Source organism: Cydia splendana, chromosome Z (genome assembly GCF_910591565.1).
Source record: "Cydia splendana chromosome Z, ilCydSple1.2, whole genome shotgun sequence".
NCBI lineage: Eukaryota > Metazoa > Arthropoda > Insecta > Lepidoptera > Tortricidae > Cydia > Cydia splendana.
This window is the reverse complement of record NC_085987.1, coordinates 20,289,546-20,304,610: the sequence shown is the minus strand read 5'-3', so window position 1 is coordinate 20,304,610 and position 15,065 is coordinate 20,289,546. Positions and strand designations below refer to the sequence as shown.

General features: G+C 34.6%; 2 protein-coding genes and 1 long non-coding RNA gene across 5 annotated transcripts in view; 1 reads left to right on the top strand and 2 right to left on the bottom strand.

Annotated features, from left to right (window-relative positions):
- The window catches only part of LOC134804823 (gustatory receptor for sugar taste 64f-like), a 30,798-nt gene extending 21,270 nt beyond the window's left edge, over window positions 1-9,528 (bottom strand). For all 3 annotated transcript variants that reach the window (XM_063778083.1, XM_063778084.1, XM_063778085.1), the window contains exon 1: window positions 8,872-9,528. The gene's annotated coding sequence lies outside the window, so the exon portion shown is untranslated. The remainder of the gene's footprint in view (window positions 1-8,871) is intronic.
- On the bottom strand, window positions 1,779-6,572 carry LOC134804595 (putative nuclease HARBI1). The gene is made up of 5 exons (XM_063777706.1): window positions 5,598-6,572; window positions 5,307-5,497; window positions 4,679-4,811; window positions 4,335-4,476; window positions 1,779-3,248 (listed from the first exon to the last, which is right to left on the bottom strand). The coding sequence occupies exons 1-5, from the start codon at window positions 5,820-5,822 to the stop codon at window positions 2,857-2,859; spliced, it is 1,083 nt and encodes a 360-aa protein (XP_063633776.1). The 5' UTR covers window positions 5,823-6,572; the 3' UTR covers window positions 1,779-2,856.
- Window positions 9,529-10,864: 1,336 nt separating the features above from the next.
- Window positions 10,865-12,581, top strand: LOC134804972 (uncharacterized). The gene is made up of 2 exons (XR_010146220.1): window positions 10,865-11,237; window positions 11,916-12,581. It is a non-coding gene; the product is annotated as an uncharacterized LOC134804972 (long non-coding RNA).
- The last annotated feature ends 2,484 nt before the right edge of the window (window positions 12,582-15,065 follow it).

Genomic DNA, 15,065 nt, shown 5'->3' with positions numbered 1-15,065 from the left:
GAATAAGGATCAAAATCAAATGGCTTTGTAACAGTTTTATGTTCTGTCGAAAGATGGCAGTAAATATACAGTGTATTCTCTTTGCTGAAAGGGAATTGATGGTAACTACTAGGAACTATTGAGAAAAAAATCTGTAGTCAGTTTTTCAGTCAGCTTTCAGTCAGTCAATCAATCAGGTAATCAGTCAGGTAATCAGTTTTTGCTGTTCATGGCATTATTGTTGAACGGATTTGTATACAATTATTTTTTTATGTTACTTAGTTTAAGAGCAGTTCACTGAATCGTTGAATTGAAAAAATAACCCACTCTATATTTATGTACTAAGTACTTTTGACATTAATCGACATAAAAATTTAAATTCTCACTACTAGGAATTACATTTCTTACTTTGTTACGACTGGTAACGCCTTAGTGGAAACTAGTGAGAATTTATATTAGAGATGCTACCAATATTCTGTATTCGGCCTATTCGGCCACTTCGTGCCGAATATTCGGTATTCGGCCGAATGTTGTCTACTATTAGGCCGAATACCGAAATATCTGTTGCACCTACCTAAAAAGAAAAATTACACAAAAAAATAACCAAAAACTAGGTATAAGTACATACTTACTATTTAAAATGTATTCTTGGAAAGTAGCTAAATACGAAGGCACGATTTGATTGACTCTAACATAAAAATATAAATCTTAGCAAACGTTGTGCTTTGTTTGCGAACAGTTTTCATAATAATTGTGACTCAAAATGTTCGCATGTCATGCCGAATATTCGGTATTCGGTCAACAGAGGGGCCGAATATTCGGTATTCGGCTAAAACCACTATTCGGGGCATCTCTAATTTATATTCATATTTTAACTTGAACTTAAACCGGATGTAGAGTTAGACCATGCAGCGATTTTGATAGCCCACGCAGTGCAAGTGTTATTTATACGTCATAATTTCATAGACAATTGACGTTTAAAATAACACTTGCACTGCGTGGGCTATCAAAATCGCTGCAGACTTTTCTTGGTCTAACTCAAATAGCGTACTTTATTTGTTTCTCTTGTCGTGCCGAAATTTCCTCACGTAGGTGTGATGAAAAATTGTGTGTTCAACAAAGTTTGTTCAACCCTCGTGCTTTGAAACCTAGCAAAACAAATACCTAAATATTAAACTGTACGCTATTCCACCCCGTTATTTTCTTTATTACTATTAGAAGAAAAGACTGCCTGTTGTATTTTATTTTTAAATTTTAAAATATTTTTTTGTTAAATTTTGTTATCATTAATGGTGCTATAAATAATATTTACTTAAGTGCCAAAAATTTTAATGTATCTATATTAAATTATTGTTTACGGCAGTGGTGGGCAAAGTACGACCGACGAAAGGATTTTATCTGGCCCGCCACCGATCCTTTGCAATAATTATACTGTCCTGGTCGGTTTCGACCACTGCAATTCTGGCCCGCCTGTAACATTTCTTAAACTTGCCCCCCATGAAGAAAATTTGCCCACCACTGGTCTACGTTATAGCCTGTCCGCTTTTGTAAAATCAAGTACGCCATAGGAAGACTATGGCTAACTTAAAGATAGAAAATCGGACAGGTACCAGACAGAGTTACTTGGTACCAGATTATTGTTCCTATGTCGTCTGTGATACGTTTTTAAAACGATACGGCTATTAGAAGTAGGTTAAATTGGAGATGCAAGACTTTAATAGGTTAGTAATTTTTCGTTAATTACAAGTGAAGGTAATAAAACAAACTTTATTGCTATTCAATATTGTCTTTTTATTTTTACATAATTTGTATTTTTATTTTACATCAAAAAATCTACGTACCTCGTCTATCTTAAAGTAAAAACTAATATTAATACATACCTACCTACAGTCAGGGTCACTTGCGCGTAACAGGGTTAGCCAACTAACGCGGAGTTAACCGTTTAATCAGGATTAAATTGTAGGTACTGTATAAACGGTTAACTCCGAGTTAGTTACCCTGGTACGCGCAAGTAAAGGCACTAATAGTAGAAGGGATGGAAGGCACCCATTTCTGACGAGGTATTTCGGCGGTTGAACGAAGTTAGAGCGCCAATACTTCGAGTAAGAATGGGTGCTTTTCGCCCGAGTTAAACACTATACTTTTCATTTCGGATACGAAGAAAATTGTCACATGTTAATTGTGTTTTGTTAATGAAGGTAATACAGACTCATAACGCACAGATAGTCCCCATACGGTTAACCTGCCAAAAGTGAAGCCGAAACACGATGGATGTGAGCGTACGACGCTCGTGTTTTACGCGCAGCAAACACACACACATATATACAAATTACAAAATATGTTGCCAGTATTCATTTACTTCTCTCAAAGTAGGGGAATTTTAACAACATCCAGACTTGGTTATAATACGATGGGTCAGACATTGAGAGTTGTTAAGCTGTCTATAAGCAGTCTTCTATTTCTGTAATCGATAATAATGGTTATTAATAATTTGGAAGTGTGTAGATTCGATTTTGTAGCAAAAGCTTTTTGTTTATTTTGGCATTCATTGCATTTCTGTACTTTGTGAAATAAGAATAAATACCTGATAAGTTTTTACTATTTTTTTTTTAACAAATGTGGATAAAATAATAAGAATAAATTTAAATAGGACAGAGCATATTCGACTGTGTTTAGTCGGTTTCCAATGTTTCCATATTGCGTCATTCCGATTTAGTCTAATTTTGTCCTTCCATCTCGCAGACAGAAGCAGATCAGTCAGAAAACTGAAACGAACATTACAGAAACTTGAAATGGCTTCACTGGGGGTATACGGACTAGGTATCTATGCCTTATAAATCTATGGTTACAGATATGTTTGTTATTTAATGGGGAACCCTATAATCTACTTATCAAATTATTTAATACCGCTCGACCCCTGAGCAGATCATTTTGACCGCTGACATTGAGGCTGGCAGTTACAGACGAGCTATGGTCGTCCCCATCATTCTCAATGTCTGACCCATCGTTTGGCGGCGGAAGGTTTGCAATAATGGCAATATTATGCAAGACACAGCACGCTAGTGTAATTTGGCTGGCGACATATGGTTGGTAATTTAGTGTTCGTTTTTTATTCAGGCACCTCCAGCGCGATTTTAAGAGCCCAAAGCAACGCTCAATGCAGTTGCGAGCTCGTACGTGTCTTTTTGTATACGTCTCTTCTCTTGAGCCTGGAGCAGCATTTAGCACTGGCGTCATTACCCAAGGCCTCAAGGGATATCCTGAGTCGCCTGAAATAAAATCATACTTACTATTTAAAAAAAACATGTTACAATTTGAGTGCACACAGCAGGACATTCTTTGGTACTGAATGGATGAAATCTAAGCAGATCAATTGTAGTTTGTGCAATAACAAATTAAATAAATACCTAAATAAATATATATACACTATAAATATAGACAATAATACAAACCAAATATGTAAGTACATTCATTCATAACATAACATAGTTTTAAAGTGTAAAATGTACTTACTAACAAAATATGGACTGTTTGTCTGAAATAAATGCATATTTTTTTATATATATTTTTTTTATAACATTAAATCATGCTATTTGTAGACATCTAAGACTCTCCGTAATTTAGTTGATTTATAGGTACCTATATAGTAGCATTAGTAGCCCACCAAAAACATTTCATGCACAATTTGCAGTCACGACTCACTAGCTTTTGGTAAAAAAAGTTACAGCTTTATATGTAAATAAATCCTAGGCTCCATACCAAATTTCAGCTTCAGGAAGTGTCCTAGTTTTATTTCGTATGTACTTATTCAGAACCGCACCCCATTAACAGTGGTGGAAGGGCGAAAATTACAGATTTTATATTTTTTCTGTTCATTTATTATAGGTACCTATGTAAATCCTCGGTTCCATGCTAAATTTCAGCTTGCAGTGATATAGGGTCGGTCAGTATGTGTACCTAATATATATTAATATATTATATATTGTTTTTATAACATCTTTACAAATATAAATTTATATTCAATTTAAATAATATATATAAATAATTTGTGACTTAAATTTTCTCAATATTTGCACTCATTTATTCCTGCACTAAAGTTTATATAGTAAGCTCAAGCTCTAAATAGCAAGATAAATGACTAGTGCCAATAACTGCTACAAGTGTGTTATATTATAATAATGTGCAATAAAGATCAAATAAGTAAATCATATTGATATATTCTGCACATTCAATAATCATTGTCATATCCAAAATATCCATACTATGGGTGACACAAACCATTTCAAGAATTCTTATTTTATGAAATAAAATGTATTTATAATACATCTTCATAAAAGTACAGAACAAATAAATACCTAGTAACCAAACTTGCTCTCCATTCTGATGCAGTCCTCGCATGTAGGGCTCAATAATACTAGATGCCCAAATGTGGGCATCATGCGTAGCCCCTCCAAATTTTGGATTGATGTTTCTAATTATTAATTCATGATCACAAATCTGCAAACAAAAAAAAAATTGTTCTGTGTTGTTTGAACCTGACTACCAAAAAAGTTTATTCTTTACGTGACATTAAAAGGTGCATCTACAGGATGGGGCTGGTTTCTACATTCTGATTTGTACAACACATAGCACACACACTATTAAAGTTCTTATAGAACATAAAGCAAACGGAGATAATACAGCCACCAACTTAACTTACCATTTGCACATTTAGAGAATGGTACCCTTTTCTGTTAAAAAATAAATGCTCCTGTGTGTCTGGCTTGGCAGTAGCCACATGGGTACAATCGATTGCTCCAATAATCCCTGGTAACCTAAATCTCCTTTGAAACCTGTAAATAATATTAAAAGATATAAAAGACAGTGTTTTTACCCAAATTTCTGTAACTAGTAGGGTAGGGTAGTGCCTAAGCACTTTAGGCATATGATATGGTCCTGGGTTCGAATCCTGGTAAGGGCATTTATTTGTTATTTAAGAAAAACTTTATTCATATTAAATTACATTAAACAACATTAGAATTAAAATTTAAATAAATTAGTACCTACCTATAAATACAGTATAAAAAACCTATAAAGGGCCCAATCATAAAAGAAATGCCCTGTCCAAAAGTTCGGCCTGCGGCCTGTATTTAAGTATTTTTATATTATATAATATAATTATTGTTGTCTGAGTACCCATTTCATAAGCCTTCTTGAGCTTACTGTGGGACTTAGTCGATTTGTGTAAGAGTTTCCCTATACTTATACTATACTAAGTTTCTGCAGTTTACTATTAATACAATTCATTATGAAAATAAGTTGGGATAGTAATAAAGTAAAAGACTTACTCTTGTGTTAATACGGTTCGCTCTTGCTGTGTTTGTGGAAACACAATCCACTTATCACTGATGTTTTCGCAGTTCAGTGCGTTGGTCACCTGACGAATGCAACGGCTTGCGGTTCGTTGAGTTAAATGCTGGGTTAGACCCACAATCCGTTGGTCAGACCCCGTGGCGTAAAAGCTAAGCGCACATAAAACCTAAGAAACAAAAGATACTAGTTTTATTCATAGCGATAATGAACACGTATAATAATATAGTAGGTACACAAGATGACACAAAGACAGTAAGTACACATACCTTTATTTCTAAAGGGATTTCACGTGTGCCACGAAGTCTGGTCTGGGTACGCAGGTCTGAACACAGTTGTTTAAAAACAGATTTGCTAAGCCGGAATTGTTGAATGAACAACAATTCCGGCATCTTCTCTACTGTTTCTAACCGGAGGCGATTTTGCTGACGGCGCCTGCGTCTCCGCAAAACTTCTGCGTTGTGAGCCGCCCACAATAATCTTAAACTGTGCATTTTACTTCACAATAAAATTACAATCACTTGTTATGCGGCCTTTTTCTGTACTTCGCTTAGTTATCTCCAACGGGATAGCTCTCGCTACGTGTTGACACCTAGGAGGCGATAACGAATCCATTTCGATTGTCAAAAGTGTCACTTGGCTAGACAATGTATGGCAGATATCGAATTCCGGTAACGAATGTTTTGCGTTTCGTTACAACATTGCAACTTGGCTAACATTTTTGTATTCGTTAATATTTTTCGACAGACTCATCTACGGTACCTGTCATTCCCATACATTTTTTATCGATTCGTTAGCGATATCTTTTTTCGAAATGCGTTTCGGCTAGGCCCCCTGTTCCTGTTTCTATTCTATCCTACATAGCTGGTTTGATAGTGCACGCTGTTGTATGGGAACCTTGCACTTTGTGACTATGCGCTGAAACTTGGCACAGATGTTTCTTAGCTGTTCTTGAGCAGATTAAGACCGCGGGCCATCGAGAGTCACCGCTTATTTAGTGAGGGGAGGAGGGGAATTTCGACGCTACCGCGCTTCACTTGAAGCAACATTTCTCTAAAACTATTATACCTATTAGGGCATGATATATATAATTTTCGGGTAATTAAGGATGAGGAATCTATTTTTAGAAAAGAACAATGAACTTTCTGACAAAAAAAAATATGTTTACACTACTAAAACGTTTTTTTATTTATTAATTACGCAGTTTGGTCGACATAGTGACCAGCGACTGCTTTTTTTGTGATAAGATTGGTGTCGTGGCCGAAAGGGCCACGTCACCACCAAGGACGAAAAGGAAAGGAAATAAGGATAGAGAAAAGCAAGAATAGAGAAGAGACTACTAAAACGTATTTTTGATTTTTTTATAGGTAATTACCAATTATTTTTTATACAGAAATCTAATACAAATTATATACCTAGTCGTAAAGCTACACTTATTTAGTTAAAAAAAAAAATATTTGTTTTAAATACAAATCTGTTGATAAATTATGGGTGAAAAAAAAATATTAAGCGTGGGTCATAGTGATCTCAATGCATGATCGTCCGTGAAGTAGGTTTTAGGTACTGTTTTAAACACACGAAAGGTGAATATATTTTACTGTTTTAGGTTTCTTAGTGCTGCCCTGATATCGCCACCGCCTTAGGTAAAAATGGTGTATTTGGTGATAGTAAATTAATAAAAGACGGGTGTTTTATACATATTTTTTTTATTTACAGGGCCACAGAGAGAAAAGGTATTGCCCCTCTTTCACGCATTCACAGGGTGTGACACGGTATCTTCGTTCAATGGTAAAGGAAAGAGAAGTTCTTCTGAAGCTTGCGAAGCCTTTCCTGACCTGTTATGTAGGTTTCAAGTCAGCAATCGAACTGCGCATTGAGGAGGCAATGGCTTCCATCGAAAAATACGTCGTAACATTTTATATGATAGGTCAGATTTTCTGCTTTTTGAAACATATATAAAATAGGATCTAAGCTTAAACCAGAAATCAGAATATTGCGTGTCATAATTATTATTTCAGATCAGCTTCAGTAAATGAGTGCCGTAAATATCTGTTTACCACGAAAGACCGGCAGATAGAACACATTCCACCGACCAAAACTGCTTTATATCGGCATTTTTAAGAGCCATATCAAGGGGTGCATGTTAGGGGTAAGTTAGCACAAGCTCAAAATCTACCCTGTCCGTCTACTTGGGGTTGCACGAAGGTCAACAACAACTGGGAGCCTACATGGACAAACTTGCCTGTTGCTGCAGAAGCAGGTCTAGAAATTGTTAGGTGCAAATGCAAAAAAAAAAACAGTGCCGCGGCTGGAGGAAAATATCCATAGATATGCCCCTACGTTAGACTTTTTTGGATTTTTTGATTACCTATAGTAAAAGTTAGGAGCGAAAAACAGATTTTATACAAATTTTAAATGCTCCTAACTATTATAAGAATTAAAAAATTCGAAAAATTCAAACGTAGGGGCATAGTTGTGGTTGATATAATACAATTTTTTTTCAAAATATTTTCAATAATGTTAATATTCAGGGAGGAAAATGAGGACTACGTTTGTATGAAAAGACGATTTCGTGCGGGTCCTCCACTTTCGTCTTAAATGTTCAGACCTCAGTCTGTGCAGTGGATCTTGTAATATATAAAATAAATGTACATTGCGTTGTTTCATTAAAAATACTAAGAGACCAAAACAGTAAAATATGTTCACCTTTCGTGTGTTTAAAACAATAAGTACTTAACCTTACTTCACGGACGATCATGCATTGAGATCACTCTGACCCACGCTTAATATTATTTTTTATCTCCCATTTATCAACAGATTTGTATAATAAACTATATTAAGGATATTGGGCGACGTTTAAGGGATAGGGGCTGCGACCCTCGCTCTGGTTCTTTCCTTGTCCAACATATATCACTGGCCATTCAGCGGGGTAATGCCGCCAGTATTTTTGGCACATTTGATCCGGGAGACAATCAGAGTGGGGTGATATTTTATTTGTTAAGTTAGTTTTACTCATTCTTAGGTTTGTTATAGTTTATAATATTTATGTTTTATCAATTTCTTTTACACCAAATAAAGTATTAAGTACTATATATTTTTAAAAACTAAATAAGTGTAGCTTTATGACTATATTTTTTTGTTTTGAAATTCCTGTTACACTTAAAAAAAAAGGTAAACATAAAACATTGAAAATACGTTTTTTAGTCTTTTCTACTTTCTTCATTTTTTTTGTTAGAAAGTGCATTGTTTTTATTATAAAAATAGATTTCTCTTTCTTTATCTTTACCTTTAATAGTTGAAACCAATATTCTATGAACTGTAGTGTCGTACAAATAATACTCAATGAATAATAATTGTTCAGTCAGACTTTTATTTTATTTATAAATCTTTGGATAAATATTCTGAATTTTAATTAAGTTACAAAGTATGTTTCTTTGAAATGAATAATCAATGAAACGGCATTAATGGTAACAACATTTTTGGCGGTAAAATAAGGGTATAGGTACCACCGGATGGTATAAGAAATAACAAACGAAATCTTACCTTATTTAAATGACCACATGGTTCACATGGACTAAGACGCTGTACTTGTGTACAAGACTCGATTAATCTAATGGACTGTGTTTAAAATCTATTGGAATGTTTTACAAATTTATGACGTTGTTTACGTTAACCTTTTTAGCTCGCGCAGTTAATTCTATGAAAGTATAAACAACTAATCCTTAACACAAAAAGATAACGATCTTGATTTGTTGTTTACTAAGAATTAAAATTGTATGTTGTCCACAAGAGTAACCATCGATCGCTCACCCATGGTGACACGCCACACAATAAAAAGGGTGCTTTTTTAAAATGGTAAACCCTATTGCGTAAAGTGATTATTTGGTCGTTTCATGCATTTACAGTCAATTTAATTTCTATGTTTTCTATGGCATGGTGAATATTTTCCCTGATTTCTGGTTCTGTCCCATATTTAAAGTTATACAAGTACAACCTACAATACTACGAATTTAAACGTCGAACGAGCCCCTGTATATGGTGTATCTATAGGTTGAATAGGCGTCATGAACGAACGTCCTTGGTCGAACAGTTAGCAAGTATGTTTTGTATTGTAATATTTGTAATTTAACTAGATATTAATTTTCATTTATAACACATGCAGTCACGTAGAGCTATTTGAAAGCCCTTGGACTATCTAGAACAACTAACATAGTTACAACAAAGTTTAAAAAATATGGGAAACTGTAGGTATATAATATATAATTCTATAGGAAACGAATTTCGTAACATCGTAATAAAATAAGAAACCCACACAATATTTAAATTCAATTCGTTTCGTTACACAATAAATTTGATAATATTATTATGTACCTATATAAAGTGTGGGTGCTTTTAAAGTAGGTATGCCGTCTACGTACCTACCGTCAATATAGCCAACTTTGCCCGCTTTTTTCGAAAAAACACGAATTTCTCAAAAAAAAAAATGATATAGTATGACTTTTTTTGCTCAGCACGTCCATTGTAATCAACCGCGTCAGTTTACTTTAAGAAAAAAAAATTAAATCCCGTTTTTACCCACTTTTTTGGCATTTTAGAGGGCGGGCAAAGATATCCGGGGTTGTGGCCAACATTGCCCACGTCAATTTGGTGCTGAAATACAGCTCTTATGATGATGATGTCTAAGAATCACAAAAAGTTTTTGGGAAATCCTACCATTCCCTGTTAATAACTTATCGATAAGTATGTAAACTTTTGAATAAATCGGGTGGGCAATGTTGCCTACCCGTTTTTGCCCTTTTCCATACAAGACTCACCTAAGCATTTTACAAAGGCTAGGGTTGTCACTTTAGAGAAAACCTGTTACAATAGTTTAATGGCTTAAAATATGAGTTTTGCTGTATTTTTCATGCGTAAAAGGGATAAAACATCTAAATAAAGGATAATAAGACCAATCAAATACAGTATATATTTATAAACTTACTTTAGTGTACAAACATAACCTTCTTTTACTTGCGAAGTTGGGTAAATTTGTCAAAAGTGACAACCCTAAGCCGTTTTTGGTGGTGGGCAATGTTGGCATCCATAGGTCTGTAAATTACCGGATTACATTGCCCACCGCCAAAACTTTTGTGTCTTTAGGCCTTTTTAGATTAAACCTCAATAGACATAATCTATGCTTCATGTTTTATAACTGAAACCCGGAAATATTTGTCAAAGGGTTCTCAAGTTTTTTCTACATGCATTCATTTTTTAACATTTTATTGCCCGCCGAAATATACCCTATACAACTCGCTGAAAATTGCCAAGTCAAGTTGTGCACATGTTTGGTGTATAGTTTTGTCACAAATTTAACCTACATATTTTCTGCTAAAAATAGCAGGGTGGCCATAAGTATTTTAAATTTTTCTACATTAACGAATTTGCTTAAAATTGTCGTTTTGGGCAAAGTTTCCCCTGGTGGCAAAGTTGGCTATATTCACGGTATTACAAATGTGTGACGTGTTAACTTTCCACACATATGAAAGTTTGTAGCTCAATGTCGTAAAAGGGCTGAACGAGTGTGGATATGATTGGGTACATAGAGGTAGTTATTCCACGCGGACGCAGTCTTGCGTAAAAGCCAGTATATTCATCTACCACCTACTGATAAATAATATTACAACTACTGGCTAGCTGGAGCATTGTTTTCGAACGATACCATGGCTTACATATCGACCGCGACCACTGTATTAATATGTTTAATTCAAATTTTTCAAGTTTTTAGTAACCCTTATATGAATGATTTAGGCGTATTAAAACGACGACCTGTGATACCCCTTAAAGACATAAGAGAAAGGTACAACGATAATGGTCGAAAAAACTTCAAAATTACATTTGGAAACCAAGAAGTAGGAAAAAACCACTACACAGTAAGTAACTGTTAATAACAGAAGTTCTGAGTTATTGACTCACTGGATAGCTGACCGACTTACAAACAACACAGAACGAAACTACTGAATCTAAAAGTTTGCATTTTTTACAGTAAGTAAGTGACTATTTTCATAACGTAATCAACTTAGAAGGGATTTTATAAAATTAAATGAGAAGAAGATTACCTACTATGGAGAACAAGTTAGTTTTTAATGCGTGGTTCTAGAAATTTCATAGACAGGCCCTTTACTTATATATGTACAAGAAAACTAATTTTAGCGTTTTTGTAAATTAATTCCCTAATGGGGTTGAAGGTTTGAAAATATAAACGAGTTTTTTTTAAAGTAAGAAAGCTTGAACTTTGTATTAGACATGCTCTTACTTTAAATATAAGAAAAAATAATCAATCATTTCAGAATATTTATCTGCGAAGGAGGCGAAAGAAACTGTAGAATGTATTTTTCGAATATTACCTACCTATTACAAGCTATTTTTCTTCTATATTAAACTTCGTATGCATTCTCTTAATTTGAATACGGGAAAACATATTCCTGCATTTCGTAAATTTTATCCCCGAAAGCAATTCGTATTAGGTACTTCAGGTATCTTTTCTACGTTTGAGAGTTTGTTAAGTTATAAAGTGAAATTGTAAACCCAATCACCGTTTTTATGTACAGGATGAAGATATAAATTGGCACGATTTACGAAGAGCCAATAATGCGGATGATGCTATTGAAGACCAGATGCGTTGGTTACATTTTGGAAATGAGGACGGCATGCAAGTCGAAATAGGATAAAAGTTATTCAGCACATAAGTATTACTTAGTTGTTGTATAAACGTGTTTCTAAAATAAATAGGTATTCTAGTTGAAGGAATAATAGGGTATTTTCCTACTAGTCAAATCAGTTACTTTTTTAGAACTGTCAAAACGATTTGCTAATATGGAATTTATATGAAACATTACATCGTGACGTCACGGTCAACTCACCTACTTTTCATATATCTATCCGATTTATTAAATAGAACTTGTGTTTAAAAATAACTCCTATCTGTGTTTTTCTAATAATTATCTGGTGCTTTATTACATGCATGGTGTAAAATAATTTATTTTAAATACAGTATAATACCCTATTGTGACACCAAGCACACGATCATATTTAACAGAGAGTTTTGACTCTTCGTGAAAACCGTAGATAACACAATAACACGCTTTCTGAATTTCGACATTGTTTTCTTCCTTCTGAAAATAACATTACCTATAAGCAAGTGTATAAAGTTTTAGTCACAAATACTGCTACGTAATAGTTTTTACAACAATAAAACGATATTATTTATTCACATACTAAGATTTTAAGTTTTTACGAATCCCTTTAGCTCTGCAAATTTATCTATTATTTTTCGCTACGCCAGGACATTAGCATCAGTGCAGGACCTAAAATTGGGTTCAATGAATGACCGGCTAGATCCACAGCATGAATACGTATATAAGTGTATATATATCTGTCAATATCCAGAGATGAAAATGGGAACTACGTAGTACGTTTATATGGAGAGCTCTTAATAGCTTACAGGCAAGATAACCCACCTATCTTAATTATACTATATAAGTAAAGTGTTTAAAACGCTCAGCGAACAAGAGTAGTTAGCCCTCGACAAAGGATTTGGTCATTCTTTCAGGTGGTGTACTGGCAGGCCTCATGAACAGTGTATGCTTAATAGCAGTCTTTGATCTTCTTTTGTTTTCGAGCTATTTGGGATAGTGTTAAAAATATTTTCATACAATATATCTTCATGCGTTATGTCAAAAAAAGACAATCCTCGAACAAGTAGGTACTAGTATATAAATAATAAGTAGATACCAGTGCAGTGTGTACATATAGATAAATCAGCATATAAGTAGATATACATACAATCTCTTTTAATGAATCCTTTTTTCCTACAAAATAAATTAAAAGAAAATAACTTAATAATCCTTCCTAATCTTTTATTATGGGAAAGGGTCTCCCCAGATATATCGACGCGCATTCGGCAAAAGCCGATAGGAAAAAGCTTTATGTCCACGCAATAAGAGCGAAAAAGTCGTCGTTCGGCTCTGCTCGCATCGGCCGGCGCCTGCCGACGCGTCGACGGCTTTTTCGCTCTTATTGCGTGGACATAAAGTTTTTTTCTATCGGCTTTTGCCGAATGCGCGTCGATATATCTGGGGAGACCCAAACACGACCAAATTCCTCGTCAGGAAACATTCTTGTTCGATTAGTCTGCTAAACTTCAAGTATATTTTTAACTGTTAAACGTAAGGTAATTATGCGAAAGAGTGGGTTAAATAAAGGTAAGGTAAGAGAAAAAGATACGTACGAATCCTGAATTTTGTTTGTAGATAATATATTTCAATCGACGGCTCGAGTTTACTCAACCCTCTGCAAACAATTTAAATTGTTCATAGTCATACGGGTCCTTCTCATTACAGCTATTAAATTAGTACCTACTGTGTTTTATTATTAGCTGAAACGATGACCTAATTAAAATTGGTGAAAACCGTAGGATTATCGTGTTTCATAACAGGACGCGGAAGCCAAACTATTGGTGATGGCACAAAAGGAGTCCGCAGCAAGCTCGGCCGAATTTCACCTTTCGATACAAACGGAGTTTCGTTCTCATTTTAAAACTACGTGTAGGATTGTAATGAAAACTTGCACATACAATGACGTGAGATATAATATCTATGCCTGTAATTGGTTTAGCTTTTAAACAAACGAAATAGAGCAAAAACAACTTTTGTATGAAAAACTTAACTTCGTTGTATTTTTTAAACTATGGTACCTGAAGCTACATAAACTAATTACAGGCATAGATATATATTTTATCCTATTGTAAGTACAACATTTTAGCGCAATCTAGTTAGTTATATTAAAATGAGAGCGTAACTACGTTTGTATGGAGAACTTGTCCAACTTGGTCACACATTTATTTGACGACACTCACCGTTTGCCAAAAATCACAATACAATTGCCACCTCTATGGTCATTAGTTAGTTCGTCTTTTAGGATATTTAGGTACTTAATATAACAATTAAAGGTGTCGAACATAACGCTAATTTTTCAGTCTAAAAAACTTTCGTAGCGTATTAAGCGTCCGTAGTGGGAACGACAGTGCCCTTAGGATATTATTCCAGATGCCATGATTACATAGGCGTGTTTGCCTGGCCCTCGCAAGGAGGCGTAGTTTACCCCACCTGACACTAATTTAGCAATTCGCTTCGAAGGTTGAACAACCTTCATGATTAATATTACTACATTGCATAGCCAGTGGGCGACTAAGCTAAGAAGATGTTTTAAATTGTATGTACGTTGTATACGTTGCGCTTAGCGTGCGGTGAGTAACGTTACTTTCCGGCCAGTGTATGTAGGAGTCAAATTAACTTCAATAACAAACCAGATTAAATTAAAGGTATTAGATTATAAAAACAGACTTATCAGTTTACATTGTTGTTTCTGAAAGCAATATATCTTTTAACTTGGGTATGTCTGACTATGTATAATATATATGTAAGATAAGGAATAATAATGAATTACATTTGTAACCTATTGTACAAGTTGTTTTTAAACAGATAGGTACATCTTACTGTATGTACATATATACTCTACGAACCTATGATTAAGCGCAGGATAAATGTGAATAAAGGCGATTTTCCGGTTCAAATATTTATTGTACTAAATAGGTAGACCCGCGCAATTGCTAAAACTATCACGGTTAACAGAGTGTGTTCACGTCTCGCCAGGCACTTTGAAGTTTTGCCAACGAGTCCTTTATTCACCTTGAATACCTA

Excerpts from the sequence above, each read along its gene's own strand:
- LOC134804595 (XM_063777706.1), bottom strand. The coding sequence starts at position 5,822 with ATGCACAGTTTAAGATTATTGTGGGCGGCTCACAACGCAGAAGTTTTG. Across the intron at positions 5,498-5,597 it reads AAATCCCTTTAGAAATAAAG|GTTTTATGTGCGCTTAGCTT; the intron begins GTATGTGTACTT and ends TTTGTTTCTTAG. Across the intron at positions 3,249-4,334 it reads AGAGCAAGTTTGGTTACTAG|GCGACTCAGGATATCCCTTG; the intron begins GTATTTATTTGT and ends ATTTTATTTCAG.